The sequence below is a fragment of the Mastomys coucha genome, unplaced genomic scaffold, assembly GCF_008632895.1.
Source record: "Mastomys coucha isolate ucsf_1 unplaced genomic scaffold, UCSF_Mcou_1 pScaffold1, whole genome shotgun sequence".
Classification (NCBI taxonomy): Eukaryota; Metazoa; Chordata; class Mammalia; order Rodentia; family Muridae; genus Mastomys; species Mastomys coucha.
This window is the reverse complement of record NW_022196891.1, coordinates 16,214,756-16,229,688: the sequence shown is the minus strand read 5'-3', so window position 1 is coordinate 16,229,688 and position 14,933 is coordinate 16,214,756. Positions and strand designations below refer to the sequence as shown.

Below are 14,933 nucleotides of genomic sequence, written 5' to 3'. Positions count from 1 at the left end.
TTTTATATTGTTTGTGACTATTGTGAAGGGTGTTGTTTCCCTAATTTCTTTCTCAGCCTGTTTATCCTGTGTGTAGGGGGAGGGGCAGCAAGGGCTGTGGATCTGCAGACCCTCCTCCTATGTGAAGAGGGAGGGAGAAAGGATCCTGCACAGGCTGCCCTGCTGCTTCTGAGGCCTGTATAAAATAAACAGTTTTTAAAAAAAATCATTAGAAATGTTTTCTAAATGATATACTATATCAGTGAAATGGAAACTAGTTTGTCTAGTGACCTGCTTCTTTTTAAAAAAAATTTTTTTTTAAACTTTAGCTATGTATTGAGTATAATAGTTTTTAATAGGCTAAATCAAGTATACTAACACAAGTTTTTACTTAAAATTACTCTCCTATTGCATTCTTTTGAGCAATGTAAGTAGTCCAGCCCATTTATATAGTTATTAAATCATGCTATTAAAAGATAAGTTGCTTTTGAATTACCTTTTTAAAATGTATTGTCCACGGCCATACCACCCTGAATACGCCCCATCTCGTCTGATCTCGGAAGCTAAGCAGGATTGGGCCTGGTTAGTACTTGGATGGGAGACTGCCTGGGAATACTGGGTCCTGTAGGCTTTTAAAAAAAAAAATGTATTTATTTTGGGGTGGAGAGATGGCTCAGCAGTTAAGGGCACTGACTGCTCTTCCAAAGGTCCTGAGTTCAAATCCCAGCAACCACATAGTGACTCACAACCATCTGTAATGAGGTCTGATTCTCTCTTCTGGGGTGTCTGAAGACAACTACAGTGTACCTAAATATAATAAATAAATCTTTAAAAAATGTATTTTCATTTCATTAGACTTTGTGAGAGCCAGTTTGTTTTTTAGAGACAAAAATGATACATTTTGGGAAAAATAGTTAAGGATAGAGAATGGGTTAGCAAAGTATGGTTCGATACCTAGTGACTAATTAGGAGATAATTGCAGTAATCCAAGCAAAAATAATAAAGACCTCAACCAAACATTGATGGAGAATAGGGAACAAATGTGAGAGACCTAATACTGGCTTCTGATGTAAGATGACTAGAGGGACAATGAAACAGGTGTTTGTTCCTGGTGGAAATTACTTTGAAAGCATAAAGCCTTGAAGAGTTATATGTCTGGCATCTACTGTTGTTAGAAATTTTATAAAGATAAAAGGAAAATTTTACTTGGTCAAAAATTCAAAGGTCTTTTCAGCGTTGTATTTCTAGAAGAAATAGTTTTGTGTTTGGCTTTGCTTTTTCTCATTTCCTTCCTCCCAACATAAAACTTGCTCCCTGTTTCTCCCAATTAGTGATAGATCATTATAATCTAAAATCCTAACACTTTCAGGTTGACTTGAAGAATAACATCATCACCCTCTACAAACTTTTTGGCATTTATTCAAATTTTTCCGTGCATACATAGATTCGGGTGTATGTGTGTGTGTGTGTGTATGTGTATCTGTGTGTGTGTCTGTCTCTGTCTGGTGACTATCGTGGACACCACTGCTCCAATTAGAAAATGCTATAGACCTGGAAAACAAAGAAGTTTGTTTAGTAAATGTCATTCAAATGTTTTCTATACAACTGTCCAGAAGATAATTTTACTCTTAGTGGCGTAATTGTTCTAATTTAGGAAAATCTGTTCTGGTTTTTGTGCTGTCTCTTATTTGCAGTGCCCCCTGTTTTTGAAAATCAAAATATTGTGTTATTTTAATGGTTTTATTCTTACTAGATTTTGTTTTACCTGATCGCCATTGTTTGTTATTCACTATTAAGATTCTGGAAAGTTTGTTGGGGACTGTCTTTTTGTTTTTTGATGTGTATGGGCCGGAAGGATATAGATGTTTCTTTTTGAAGGTGCTAGGTTCCAAAATCCCAGGGTCTTACACATACTAGCCAAATGTTCTACTTTGGTACTGTCTGCTCAGGTTTTGGGGAGAAATTTTAATAGTGCTTGATTGTCTTAATGATTGCTTTGTCTCTGAAAGTCTTTGCTTTCCTGGGATTGTTTTAGTTTATTTTGCTTGCTTGTTTGTTTTTGTTGTTGTTATTGTTGGTTTAGTTTGGTTTTTCAAGGTAGGGTTTCTCTGTGTAGCCCTGACTGTCCTGGAACCCGCTTTGTAGACCAGACTAGCCTCTTCCTCAGGGATCTGCCTACCTCTGCTTCTTGAGTGCTGGGAATAATGATGGGCACCACCATCTAGTTCCTCGATTGTTTATATAAGACTTTACCTCATAATTAGCTACTAAAATTCTCTAATGGTCTTAGCAAGAATTAGGTCATTTTGGTTGAGAATTCCAGATTTATCGTCTCTCTTAGAATTTTAAATGGCAGTATGTATAGGAAAATGAAAAAAGCCTATAAACTTTATATGAAAAATTTTACCAATAACTACCTTATTTTCCCTTAAATATCTACTTTTTGAATTGCTTTCAAAATTTTTCAGTTATCATATAATAATATCTGAGGAAGAGGTGAGAACAAATTTTCTTCAACAGAAAAATAAGGTGCCATGGTCAGAAAATAAACTCACCACATTGCTAACAGTGTGGTATTTTTTTCTCTGAAATTTCCGTTCAGAACAGGAAACATAGACAGCAAGCTTGAGTGGGTGGGTCTCTGAGGTTAAAACTGTTAATAAAGTAAAATGCCTGAAATTTAGTTAAGACATTTCCAAACATGTTTAGTTCATTACCAAGAATGAAGTCTTCAGACAGTTAGTACTAGGTAAGTGTCCTGGGTTTTCAACTTTTCAGATGATTATTTTTTCTCTTAGTAGTTAATCTTAGCTCTTATCACTTATATTGTCTAATATATGAGGAAAGAATAGTTTTTAAATAGTAAAGAATAGCACTAGTAGAAGAATTTATAGATGGTACATTATGATAAGCTTGAGAGTTTATATTTTAAATTGAAGAGGTTACATAGTATATTCTCATTTGTGACTAATTGAATGTATGTGCTCTCCACTGTGAGAGGTAAAATCTAATGGTTTCCAGAATTCAAGTCCTAAACTAAAACTCACGGTGATAGGAAGAGGTTTCTGTGCTTAAATCACTTCAACTTTACATTTGGAAAATGAAATTTGAGTCTGTCCTTTTTGCTTGCTTGTTGGTTACCAGTAGCGTTATGTCCCTGTTAGAAGAGGCACATTGATTTTAGAGTTCAAAGAGATTAGCCTGACCTGAGAATGTTTGGCTATCAAACCCTGAAATGATAGAAAACTTGTATGATTTTGATTCATATATATTTATTATTCATATTTATTTTATGTACATTGCATGTATGTCTGCATGAGGTTGTTGGATCCCCTGGAATAGGAGTTGCAGACAGTTGTGAGCTGCCCTGTAGATGCTGGGTTGAACCAGGCTCCTCTGATAGAAGAGCCAGCGCTCTTACCGCTAGGCTATCTCTCCTGCTTAATTTAACAAACTTTTAAGAGGCTAAAATGTTGTACTGAAAAAAAAATCTAGATTTTCATAAAATTAAGTGTAAAGAAGTATAAAACAACCCTCTCACACCTGTGAATTTAGATACTTAGTATAGAAACAAGTTTTCTCTTATAGGCTGTGATTAGAATTCAGTGTCTCTAGTAGTCAGGATTGTTTCAGTGCTTCCTGCTGTGCACAGAAACAGTAGAGTACCATTTGCTGAGCAGTGCCGCTCTCTCAGGCCATTCTGCTTGTGCAGTTAATGTGTTAGAAAGGAAATTACAGGCTGTGACTACAAGGTTAATCACATTGGGTACACACTGATTTCACTCTTTGGATCTGTTTGAAATACTTAATATTGCATTTACTTTGTACTTTGGTATTTTTCTTAATTTAAATAAATTTATGTAATATAATATGTGACAACGGAGAATTGTGGACAATTTTTAAGGCAAAAATCTTCTAGTAATGTAAAAAGCCCAATCATTATTAGTATTGGAAAATCTGAAAATTCACAGAATGAAGATCTTTGAATATAATGGACCATGACAAAAAGTAACTTTAATTTTTTAAAATGTGTTTTATATGTTCTTTTTGAATTTTGTCCAATACATTTTGATCATATTCACCTTCTCTTACCCAACTTTTCCTAGACCCACTCTTCCTTTTATCCTCCAACTTTGTGTTTGTTTTGTTTTTGTTTTCTCCATCAAGACCAATTTGTGTTGCCCAAATAGTCTTGGATGTGTAGCTTTGTCCAGAGCATGGTAGATTTACCAGATGCTGCGTCATTAAAGAGAACTGACCCTTCTCTTGGCAGCTCAGAATGCCACGAGCTCCTCACTGGGGTGGGTTAGTCTAGCTGACAAGCTCCTCACTGGGGTAGGTTAGTCTAGCTGGGGGTTACACAGCCTTTGCTTTGCTGTCATGACCACTTTGAATTCGTGTGTGCAGCCACTCTACTGTGATATTTTCTACAAATAAATTTTTCTACTTAAAAATTTTATGATCTGATTTTTGCAGTAGTATGCCTATGTCTGTTTTATTGTGGTGTAATAGAGAGTAACATACATGATTTTTATGGGTCTTGTGAAATTTATTACTGAGATTAAAAGTATATAAGGTGATTTATTATGTGTTATATTTGTCACTTAATTTATTTTATTAACTTCCAGAATAATTCCACATATCAAAGTACACATTTAAGTAAAGGAGTTTTCAGTAGTACTTAAATTTACATGTTGAGGACTTATGTCTCTGAATACAGTTATACCATTTGATCTGTGGAGATTAGCACCTTTTTTCTTAGCAGGTCACTTAATTCTGTTTTATCACTATGATAGCTGACAATAGATAATAAAACATATTCTTATCTGCTGGAGCAATCTCTTAGTGGTTGGGAGCCATTGCTGCTCTTGCAGAAGATTAAAGTTGATTTCCCAGAATTCATCCCAGGCAGATTATAGCACCCTACTTTTTACTTTAGCTCCAGGGGATCTGATGCCCTCTTCTTACCTCTGCAGGCACTCTCACTCATGTGCCTAGACACCTACAAGAATATATACACATAACTAAAATTAGAGTAAATCTTTTAAAAGTACCCTTTTGTTACCTACCCCCAAGATACAGGATGCAGAATGTTTTTACAGAATCAAAGGGAAAAAATTCACTGACCATACTTTATGTAAAAGAGAAAAAAAAATAAATTCAGTATGCATCATTATCTTTTTTTGGACCTCTCCTTATTGAAGAGTGGTTCAGAAAGTCATTGAGGAGATGATGTGGTAAAAATTGCTTATTCCACTTTGTGGTAAACTGTGTTCTGAGAATAATAGGCACAAGCAACGATTTCTAACATTTGCAATTTGAGAAAATATTTGATAGCAAACTATTCCTTGCTTCTCTTTATATCTTTTTTCAGTATTCTTTGTTCTCTTATTCTTTATAGACCCATCCTTTTTTATTTTTTTGTCATATAAATCAAATAAAGCCTTTTAGGAAATATTTTATGACATCAAATTATGATATAAATATATCATAATAAGCAAACTCTTCGACTATGACTTATCAAAATGAATTTTAAGATTTGACTCATATAAAAAGCAAAACTTTTTATGTATTATTCATTTTGTTTTTCTACAGATCTCCAAGTAAGCCTTTGGCACGGAAATTAATGGATTGGGAAGCAGTCAGCAGAAATTCGTTATCTGATGACAGGTTAGAAACTCAAAGCCTCCCATCCCGGTCTCCACCTGGAACTCCCAACCAGTGAGTGTCGAGCCTGCATCATGCTTGCATTCTGTACTTACTGCCTTCGTACTTTACTGCCTAAAGATCGCTATTTATAAAAATTTAAGTCCTTTGATCAAATTTTCAAAAAAAATAAATAATTTTTATTGCATTTTACTTTTTTTTAAGCTTGGCTCTCTCCCTCTCTCTCTCTCTCTCTCTCTCTCTCTCTCTCTCTCTCTCTCTCTTCCTTTCTCTCTTTTTCTCTCTCTCTCTCTTCCTGTCTGTCTGTTTGTTTATATATGAGGCCATGTGGCCATATGTATGCGACAGTGGACATATGAAGAGTAGAAAACAGCTTGGAGGAGTAAGTGTTTCCATTCTAGGATTCTCAGGATTGCAACCAAATACTCAGGCTTGATGGCAGGTGCCTTTACCCGATTAGCCACCTCAGCAGTCCCAAACATGGTTTTTGATACTTCAAACATTATTGCCTCTTTGCTTGCTGCTCATTGTACAAGTGACCTAAAATAGCCTTAGGGAATGAGCAAGAAGAAAATTGAAGAACAGCCTTTACTTTCCTCAGCAGTGGCTTTTCACTGGAAGGGTAATTCAGGATTTAGTCATGAATTTTTGAAATTTTAGTTATGAAATTTGAAAATTTCATAAAACTGTTATTTATGTAGTCCATTTATTTTCATATACATTAATACCAGAATTTCTAAGCTTTGCTTGAATGATTGTGATGCAGAGCTCTCGTACTTTCTGTGGCCTATGAAAAGACTTCTAGCAGTAACCCCATAAGCTCAGGTAAACCTGGGCCCAGAGCATGTGGTGCAGCTCCTCCCTTGTCTGTATTGCAGTCTGTCATTTCTTACAAAGCTACCAGGTTTTGGAATAAAAAGATAAGAAAGACTTCCTCAAATATGTATCAGAGGGAGGGCAAGGCAAGAGCTCGGGAAGGGAGACGTGTAAGAGACATGATCTAAATAATAGCAATAGCTGGTATTAAGTTTCTAGGGAATAAAATAATTTTAAGGACAATGTATTTATTATTGTTTTTTAAAGAGATAGGACAGCAGAGTGATTAAGCAGTGGATCTAAAGTCACTGTTTGGATCTTGAAGTTAATCACTGTCTCATTTTCTTATCTATAAAATTCTGATGGATATGGATAGATGATACATGTTATTAATCTCAGCTTCCTTGTTGTAGTGCCATACAATCTTAATGAGGTAACATGTGAAATGTTGAATAAGGCATAAGATTAATAGTGAGTGAGGCCTTGGAGCAGCTTGTAGACTGCAGGTGTGTCTTGACTTCCCATTGTATATTCTTTTCGTTTATATCAACAGTTAGAGATTCTGTGTGGTCAGCATAGACTTTCACACACACAAACACACATTCACTTTCTCATGAAAACATCGAACAAAAACCAGGGAAAATCAAAGTATACTATTGTTCAGACTTTGTTTCTCTTCCTTTAGTCGGAATTCTTCATTTACACAAGAGGGGACCCGGGTTCGGCCGTCTTCAGTTGGTCATTTGGTAGACCATGTGGTTCACACATCCCCCAGTGAGGATTTTGTAAGTCAGAGATCTCCATCATCAACGCAAGCTAATAGCATAGTTCTGGAATCATCACCGTAAGACTTTTTCATTTTGCTTCTTAATTCTTTATTTTCAAATTTTTTAATTTTCTTCACTTGAAATGACTTTGGAAATTAGAGTACTTGATAGAAAGTGTTACTTATATATAACTATAAATGCATATTTGTAAATGTGCCATTTTCCCTTGAGATAGCTTGTTTATTCTCTTTCCCTTCTCTGTCTGCTTATTATTTTATTATTAATATTATTTTATTTCTAGTGTATACTCCCAAATAGTTTTTCAGATAATATCATAGTGTAGTCAGAGAGTTGGAAAATGTAAGACAGTTTTCCTAATTTTTTTAAAGGAAAGAAACCATAAATATGAATATGTAGCAAACAATATTAAAGAAAAAATAAGTGAGATGGTTGTCACACTCAGTTATAAAGCATGCTCACATCTTTCTTTTTTTATCTTTCTCATGCTTCCTTTGTCCTGGCTAGCCACAGTGCTCTTACGTGCATCTGGCCCTCAAGTGTTTGCCACCACTCCTAGCTATCAGCATTATTTCTAAAATCTGCTTCTACTGTTATTTTATATAGTTATTAATAAAGTCAGCTTTTAAAGTGTTGATAGCCATTGGTTCAATGCATAGTCTACATATCCCCACATTAATATGTAATATCTTAATTATTAGCTTATATGGTAGAAATAATTCATACATTGACATAATTGAAGGACACTACTTGCACAGATCATAAATGAGTAAGAAATACATCATTGAAGAGAAAGGAATATTTAAGAAACACTATATAGTCAATGTGCTCAGTCTTTTTTTTCTCCAGTTTTTTTAATTCACTTTACATATCCTGATCACAGCCCTTCTTCCTTCTTTTTTTCCAGTTCCATCTTTACAAGTCCCTTTCCCCATTACCCCTCCCCTTCTCCTCAGAGAAGGAAGGGTCCCCTGGGTATCACTCAGCCCTGGGAGATCTGGTCCCAGCAGGGCTAGGCACATCCTCTCCCACTGAGGCCCAGTCAGGCAGGCCAGGTAGGGGTAAGGGGATCCAGTGGCAGGCAGCAGAGACTGAGACAGCTCCTGCTCTACTTGTTAGGAGTCCCACATGAAGACCAAGCTGCACATTTGCTACAAATGCAGTCCAGCTCCTGCATGCTCCCTGGTTGCTGGCCCAGTCTCTGTGAACCCCCAGGGGCTCAGGTTAGTGTGATGTCCTTGACCCCTCTAGCTTGCTCAATTCTATCCCCTACTCTTCCAAAAGACTCCCTGAGCTCTGCCTGATGTTTGGCTGTGGGTCTCTGCATCTGCCTCCATCTGCTGCTGGATGGAGCCTCTCAGGAGACAGTTGTGCTAGGTTCTTGTCTACAAGCAGAGTATCATTAATAGTGTCAGGGGTTTGCTTTCTCCCATGGAATGGGTCTCAAGTTGGGGATATTCCTTGGTTGCATGATAAAGATCGAGCTGTTCCCTCAGTCTCTGCTCCATCTTTATCCCTGCATGTCTTGTAGACAAGACAAATTTTGAGTTGATGTCCCCCTTCCTCCTTTGGAAGTCCTGCCCATTTATAGAAGGTTGCAACTGCCAGTTGGTGGTGGCGCACGCCTTTAATCCCAGCACTTGGGAGGCAGAGCCAGGTGAATTTCTGAGTTTGAGGCCAGCCTGGTCTACAGAGTGAGTTCCAGGACAACCAGAGAAACCCTGTCTGGAAAAACCAAAAAAAAAAAAAAAAAAAAAAAAAAAAAAAAAAAAAAAAAAAAAAAAAAAAGGTTGCAACTTCAGTCTATATCCTCCTCTGGTTGGAATCTCAGCTAGGCTTACCCCCAACCCCCAATAGACTCCCTTATACTCCCCAGTGCCAGGTCTTCAGCTAGGCCCAGAGATGCCTCCCACCAATTTCCATTCCTTCTCCTAGCCCTTTCCTAACCCCCCCCCCCCCCCCCCCCCCCTGCCCATACCTGATTACCATCTCTGTTTCCCCAACCCCCACTCCCTTTCCTACCCAGTTCCCCCCCTCCATCCACTAGTTTCCACTTGTGTGAGATTTGAGTATCCTACCTTGGGATCTCCTAATTACCCAGTTTCTGTGGGTCTGTGGATTGCCCTATACTTTATGTCTCATGTCTACTTATAAGTGATACATGCCATACATGTCTTTCTGGCTCTGGGCTACGGATGGTATTCTTAAGTTCCATCCATTTGCCTACAAAATTTATGATGTCTTTTTTTTTTTTAATACCTAAACAGTATCCCATTGTGCAATGGACCACATTTTCTTTATCCATTCTTCCATTGAGGAATAGCTTAAGTTGTTTCCTATTTCTGGCTATTATGAATAAAGCTGCTATGAACATAGCTGAGTAAATGAAGATCAGTCTTTAAGGAAGAACATGTGTGGGGGCTGGAGCGATGGCTCAGTGGTTAAGAGCACTGACTGCTCTTCCAGAAGTCCTGAGTTCAAATCCCAGCAACCACATGGTAGCTCACAACCATCTGTTATTAGATCTGATGCCTTCTTCTGATGTGTCTGAAGACAGCTACAGTGTAGTCACATAAAATAAATAAACAAATCTTTATAAAAAAAAAAGAAGGAAGGGGTAAAAAAGAAAGACTAATGGGTAAAAGAGAGATGAAGAGGTCAGCAAAGTGTTATAGATATTCTGGGCAAACATGGTTTTTCTTAGGCCAAACAATACTAGCTGAGCTGCTGAGACATATAAAAAAGTCTAGCCTTGGTAACATTTTTTTAAAAAGACATTTTGTATTTCTACTTATAAGGAATGAAAAAAAATATACACACATGTATATATGTGTGTGTGTGTGTATATGCACATATATATCATAAATAATGATACTTATAAAAACTGAGTTGATAGAATTGATAGAAATTTAATGTTTTATTACCTTTAAAATTAAAGCTAACTTTTGGGGGGGTTTGACAATTCTGTCTTCTGAATTTTGAAACTTTAAAAGTAAGAAGTAGATCTCAAGAGCTAAGCAAACACTTCTCTTTTTGTATGTTAGTTACATCTTTGAAGGGTTGAGATATTCTCTAAGCTGCCTGTTTAACTGATTCTGAACACTAATTAGTGTTTTAGTTCCTTTTGTATAACTGTGGCCAGATACTTGAGAAAACCACTTAAAAGGGGAAAAGATGTGTTTTAGTTTATAGTTTCATAGTCTTGAATCCTGGCTGTTGATTCTGGTCCAGTCACAATGGAATACTGTTCAGCTGCTAAGTAAGGAAATTAATTAATGCAGAGAGAAAAGCAGAAGGGACAGGGACTAGGCACTCAGCAAGGTTCTATCCCAGTAACTACTTTGTGCATATACATCCTACCTGTTAAGTTTCCACAGCCTCCCAACATACTACCTCAAGGTAGGAACTAAATATTTAACACATGAACTTGAAAGGCATACTTCATGTCCAAACTATAACAGTCATGTGTGTAATACAATGTTTACTTTTAAGTCCTCTCAGCATCAGTATAAATTAGCCAAAGAGTTAAGAAGCCTAGGTTTTAAGCCAAAACTCACTTAAGTAAATAAGGTTAAATGACTAGTAATAGCAGGACTGGCACTATTTCTCCTGGTGTATATCTTAGAAAATTAAAGTCCTTCCTGGAATTACCCTCCATGACCCAGGCTTATATTAATGTCTGTCTTAGAGGACAGCAGGTTAGCCTTGGGCGCCAGTTCTTACACAATCCCTACCTTTTGTTTGAGATAGCATGAGGTGGGAATTATGTGGCGTGGAATGCAGGAAATATTAGCTACCTCTTGCTTTTATCCATTGTTTAGCAATTGATGATAAATATACATTCTTTCCAGAGCGTCTAATTTTTCATTCTGAAAGTCCATACCATATGTCATTTTCAAAATGCACTCATAAACATTTTTTAAAAATAATTAAATAGACCAAATATGTCTTGGCCAAATTGAACAATCTCTGAATTTACAAACACTATCCAGGACAGTGATCTAATCAGAAGTACACTAGGGTAGTCAGTGGTGGCGCACACCTTTAATCCTAGCATTTGGGAGGCAGAGGCAGGTGGATTTCTGAGTTCAAGGCCAGCCTGGTCTACAGAGTGAGTTCCAGGACAGCCAGGGCTACACAGTGAAACCCTGTCTCAGAAAACCAAAAAAAAAGAAAAGAAAAGGTACGCTGGGGGTGGGGGCGGACCCTGCATCTTTTCAACAGTACACATTTTATTAAGTGTTCTAATACATAGAAATATGGATTTAGCAGTTTTTGCAAAATATCTCATAGACACACAGCATGACCAGCTTTAACCATGTAGATATTCCTTAATAATCGTACTTCAGTTGATTCTGCCATGTATTTTGGCCAGACCAAGAATAGAAGACGTTTCTCTGACTCGATTGCCATCTAATTTCAGCCTCACACAACTTTTTTTTTTCCAAGCCCTTAGTTTTGAGGCTAAGCCCCTTTTATGTAAACAAACAGCTGTTTGCAAGGCCAGAAAAAATCTTAAGTTCAGGGGCCATGTAATACCCACTTCATACACATCCATAAGGTTCTATCAAAGGATGCCTGTTTTGATTTGCCTTCATACCAGTAGGCCATGGCTCAGGATGGTATTCAGAATCATAGGAATACTTCCCTGGACTACCAGTGCTTGAGTGCATTAGCCCTTGACACTTGCCTTCTTCAGGATCATAGGAACCCTTCCCTGGACTATCAGTACTTGAATACATTAGCCTTTGACACTTGTCTTCTTGGCAGTTAAAAGGAACAGAATAGAAACTGGGGTGTGGGGGGAAGCAATCCCTGGCCATGAAGGCAGACCTTAAGAAAGAAGATTGGAGAGTGCTCTACACAGACAGCCAGGTGAGTGGGAGGCAGTGTATACTTACTTAGCTTAGCTATAGTTTATGCCACATTAGAAAGTTTCATGACTTTTCTTCTTTTTCTCTTTTCTTTTCCACAAGAATCCAACAAAAATAACAAATGTTCAGTTTTTATTTTTACTTTGTACTCTATACTGACTCAGGGAATTTGTCCTCTTTTTACACAGATACAGGGGAGGGTCTGCTGCAGTCAGGACCATGTAAAACGTCTAATATTGAATATTGTACAGCCTCAACTTGTCAACGACTTTATTGCTGTAAAATCACTATAACATTTAATGGGTGGTAATTTAAATTTAAAGCTTATATTGATGCAGGCCATGATTTTTAAAACAAGCTTTATTGACTAAACTATACAGAATATACAGTTAGTCATAAGTATATTACTAAGTTCTTTTTAATTTCTCTCCACTCAAAATAAAAGAACTTTGGTCAGAAACATGGATCAGTGGATCGAAGATATTGTTAACAAAACTAACAGTCTGAATTTAGAACTCTTATACTGCTCAGTAGGAGAGAAGTTATCCATTAGCTAGCTGTCCACTAACTATACATGTGCTTGACAGAGAACACATGCAAACATGTCCACAGAAATACATGTAATAAAAATAAAAAATGACCTATAGATCATTATCCAAGTCCTTATTTATACCCCAATGTTAAGTTTTCTTTTTTTAGTGTTTACCTTATAATTTTATTTCATTATTTTAGTGTTTACCTTATAATTTTATTTCATTATTTTAATGGAAATATTCATTTCCTGTCTTTCTCTCTTCCCTCCTCCCACACCCTTTGTGGTTGTTGTTGCTGTTGTTTTCTTAGACAGGGTCCAGTGTAGCCCAGGCTACCTTGAACTCACTGTGTAGCCAAGGATGAATTTGACATTCCAGCCTCTGTTTCCCTGAGGATTGGCATTCCCAGTATGCCACGTTAGTCTCCCTGTTTCCTCTTGTTATGCTAAGTGAGAATGCCTTTTACTTATTTACTTCTTTCTTTCTTTTTTCTTATTACTTTTTTCTTTTGTTTGTTTGTTTGTTAGTTTGTTTTCGAGACAGGGTTTCTCTGTGTAGCCCTGGCTGTCCTGGAACTCACTCTGTAGACCAGGCTGGCCTCGAACTCAGAAGTCCGCCTGCCTCTGCCTCCCAAGTGCTGGGATTAAAGGCGTGCGCCACCACTGCCCGGCTACTTTTTTTTTTTTTTTTTAACAGTGCAGTTGTTGCCCCCCTCTTGGTCCTTTCTCTCATCCCTCCTTATCCCATTCATCTTCCTGTCTCCAAGAGGATGCCTCCATCCCCAAAGACCTCCCTACTTCCTGGGTCCTCAGCCTCTGGAGTCTTACCACTGAGGCCAGACCAAGGAATCCGTTACTGTATTTGTGTCAGGGGCCTTGGACCAGCTCCCATATGCTGCCTAGTTGAGAGGTCTCAGGGATCTGGGTTAGTTGAGACTGCTGGTCTTCCTATGGGGCTGCCCTCCTCTTCAGCTTCTTCCAGCCTTCCCCACTTCAACCACAGTGGTCCCTGGACTTAGTCCATTGGTTGGGTATAAGTATCTGCTTCTGTCTCAGTCAGCTGCTTGTTGAGCCTCTCAGAGGATAGCCATGCTAGGCTCCTCTCTGTAAGCATATAGCATCAGTAATAGCGTCAGGCCTTGGAGCCTCTCCTTGAGATGGATCCCAAGTTGGGTCAGTAACTGGACTGCCTTTCCTGTAGTCTCTCCTACATTTTTGTCCCTGCAGTTCTTTTTTTTTTAAACATTTATTTATTTATTTATTTATTTATTTATTCTTTCGAGACAGGGTTTCTCTGTGTAGCCCTGGCTGTCCTGGAACTTACTCTGTAGACCAGGCTGGCCACGAACTCAGAAATTTGCCTTGCTCTGCCTCCTGGGCATTAAAGGTGTGTCCTGGGATTAAAGGTGTGTGCCACCACTGCCCGGCATCCATGTAGTTCTTTTTACACAGGAACAATTCTAGATCCAAGTTTTTGACTGTGAGATGGCAGCCCATCCCTCCACTTGATACCCTGCCTTTCTACTGGAGGCAGACTCTAGGAGTTCCCTCTCTCCTGTGTTGGGCATTTCATTTAGGTTGTTAGTGGAGGATCTCTCCAATTTCTTTTCTTTTTTTTTTTTTTAAGATTGATCTATTTATTTTATGTAGAGTGCACTATATGTGAGTATACTATAGCTATATAGATGGTTGTGAGCCTTCATGTGGGTGTTGGAACTGAATTTTTAGGACCTCCGCTTGCTCCAGCCCAAAGATTTATTTATTATTATACATAATTACACTGTAGCTGACTTCAGATGCACCAGAAGGAGGCGCCAGATTTCATTACAGGTGGTTGTGAGCCACCATGTGGTTGCTGGTATTTGAACTCATGACCTCTAGAAGAGCAGTTGGTGCTCTTTAACCGCTTAGCCATCTCACCAGTCCCGATCTCTCCAATTTCTTTACGAGGCCACTCAATGCTCTGAATTTTCCTATTAGCACTGCTTTTATTGTGTCCCATAAGTTTGGGTATGCTGTGTCATCATTTTTATTGAATTCCAAAAAGTCTTTATCTTTATTTCTTCCCTGACCAAGTTATCATTGAGGAGAGAGTTGTTCAGTTCCCATGGAGTTTTTGTTGTGACTGAAGACCAATCTTAGGCCGTAGTGATCTGATAAGATGAATGAGTGTCTCTGTCTGGAGCCTGCCTCTTGAGTCCCTGGGAGGCCTGTGGCCCTGGCTGCAGCTGATCACCTGGGAGGCCTTCAGACTGTGCGGTCTTCAGAGGGGCAGATAAT

General features: G+C 38.0%; 1 protein-coding gene and 1 pseudogene across 8 annotated transcripts in view; both read left to right on the top strand.

The window, feature by feature from the left end:
• Ptpn4 (protein tyrosine phosphatase non-receptor type 4) overlaps positions 1 to 14,933 on the top strand; it is a 158,515-nt gene that overhangs the window by 113,053 nt on the left and 30,529 nt on the right. For all 8 annotated transcript variants that reach the window (XM_031380558.1, XM_031380565.1, XM_031380584.1 and 5 more), the window contains 2 exons: positions 5,575 to 5,700; positions 7,148 to 7,306. In XM_031380558.1, the coding sequence (XP_031236418.1) occupies positions 5,575 to 5,700; positions 7,148 to 7,306 (285 nt within the window). The remainder of the gene's footprint in view (positions 1 to 5,574; positions 5,701 to 7,147; positions 7,307 to 14,933) is intronic.
• On the top strand, positions 492 to 610 carry LOC116072047 (annotated as a pseudogene).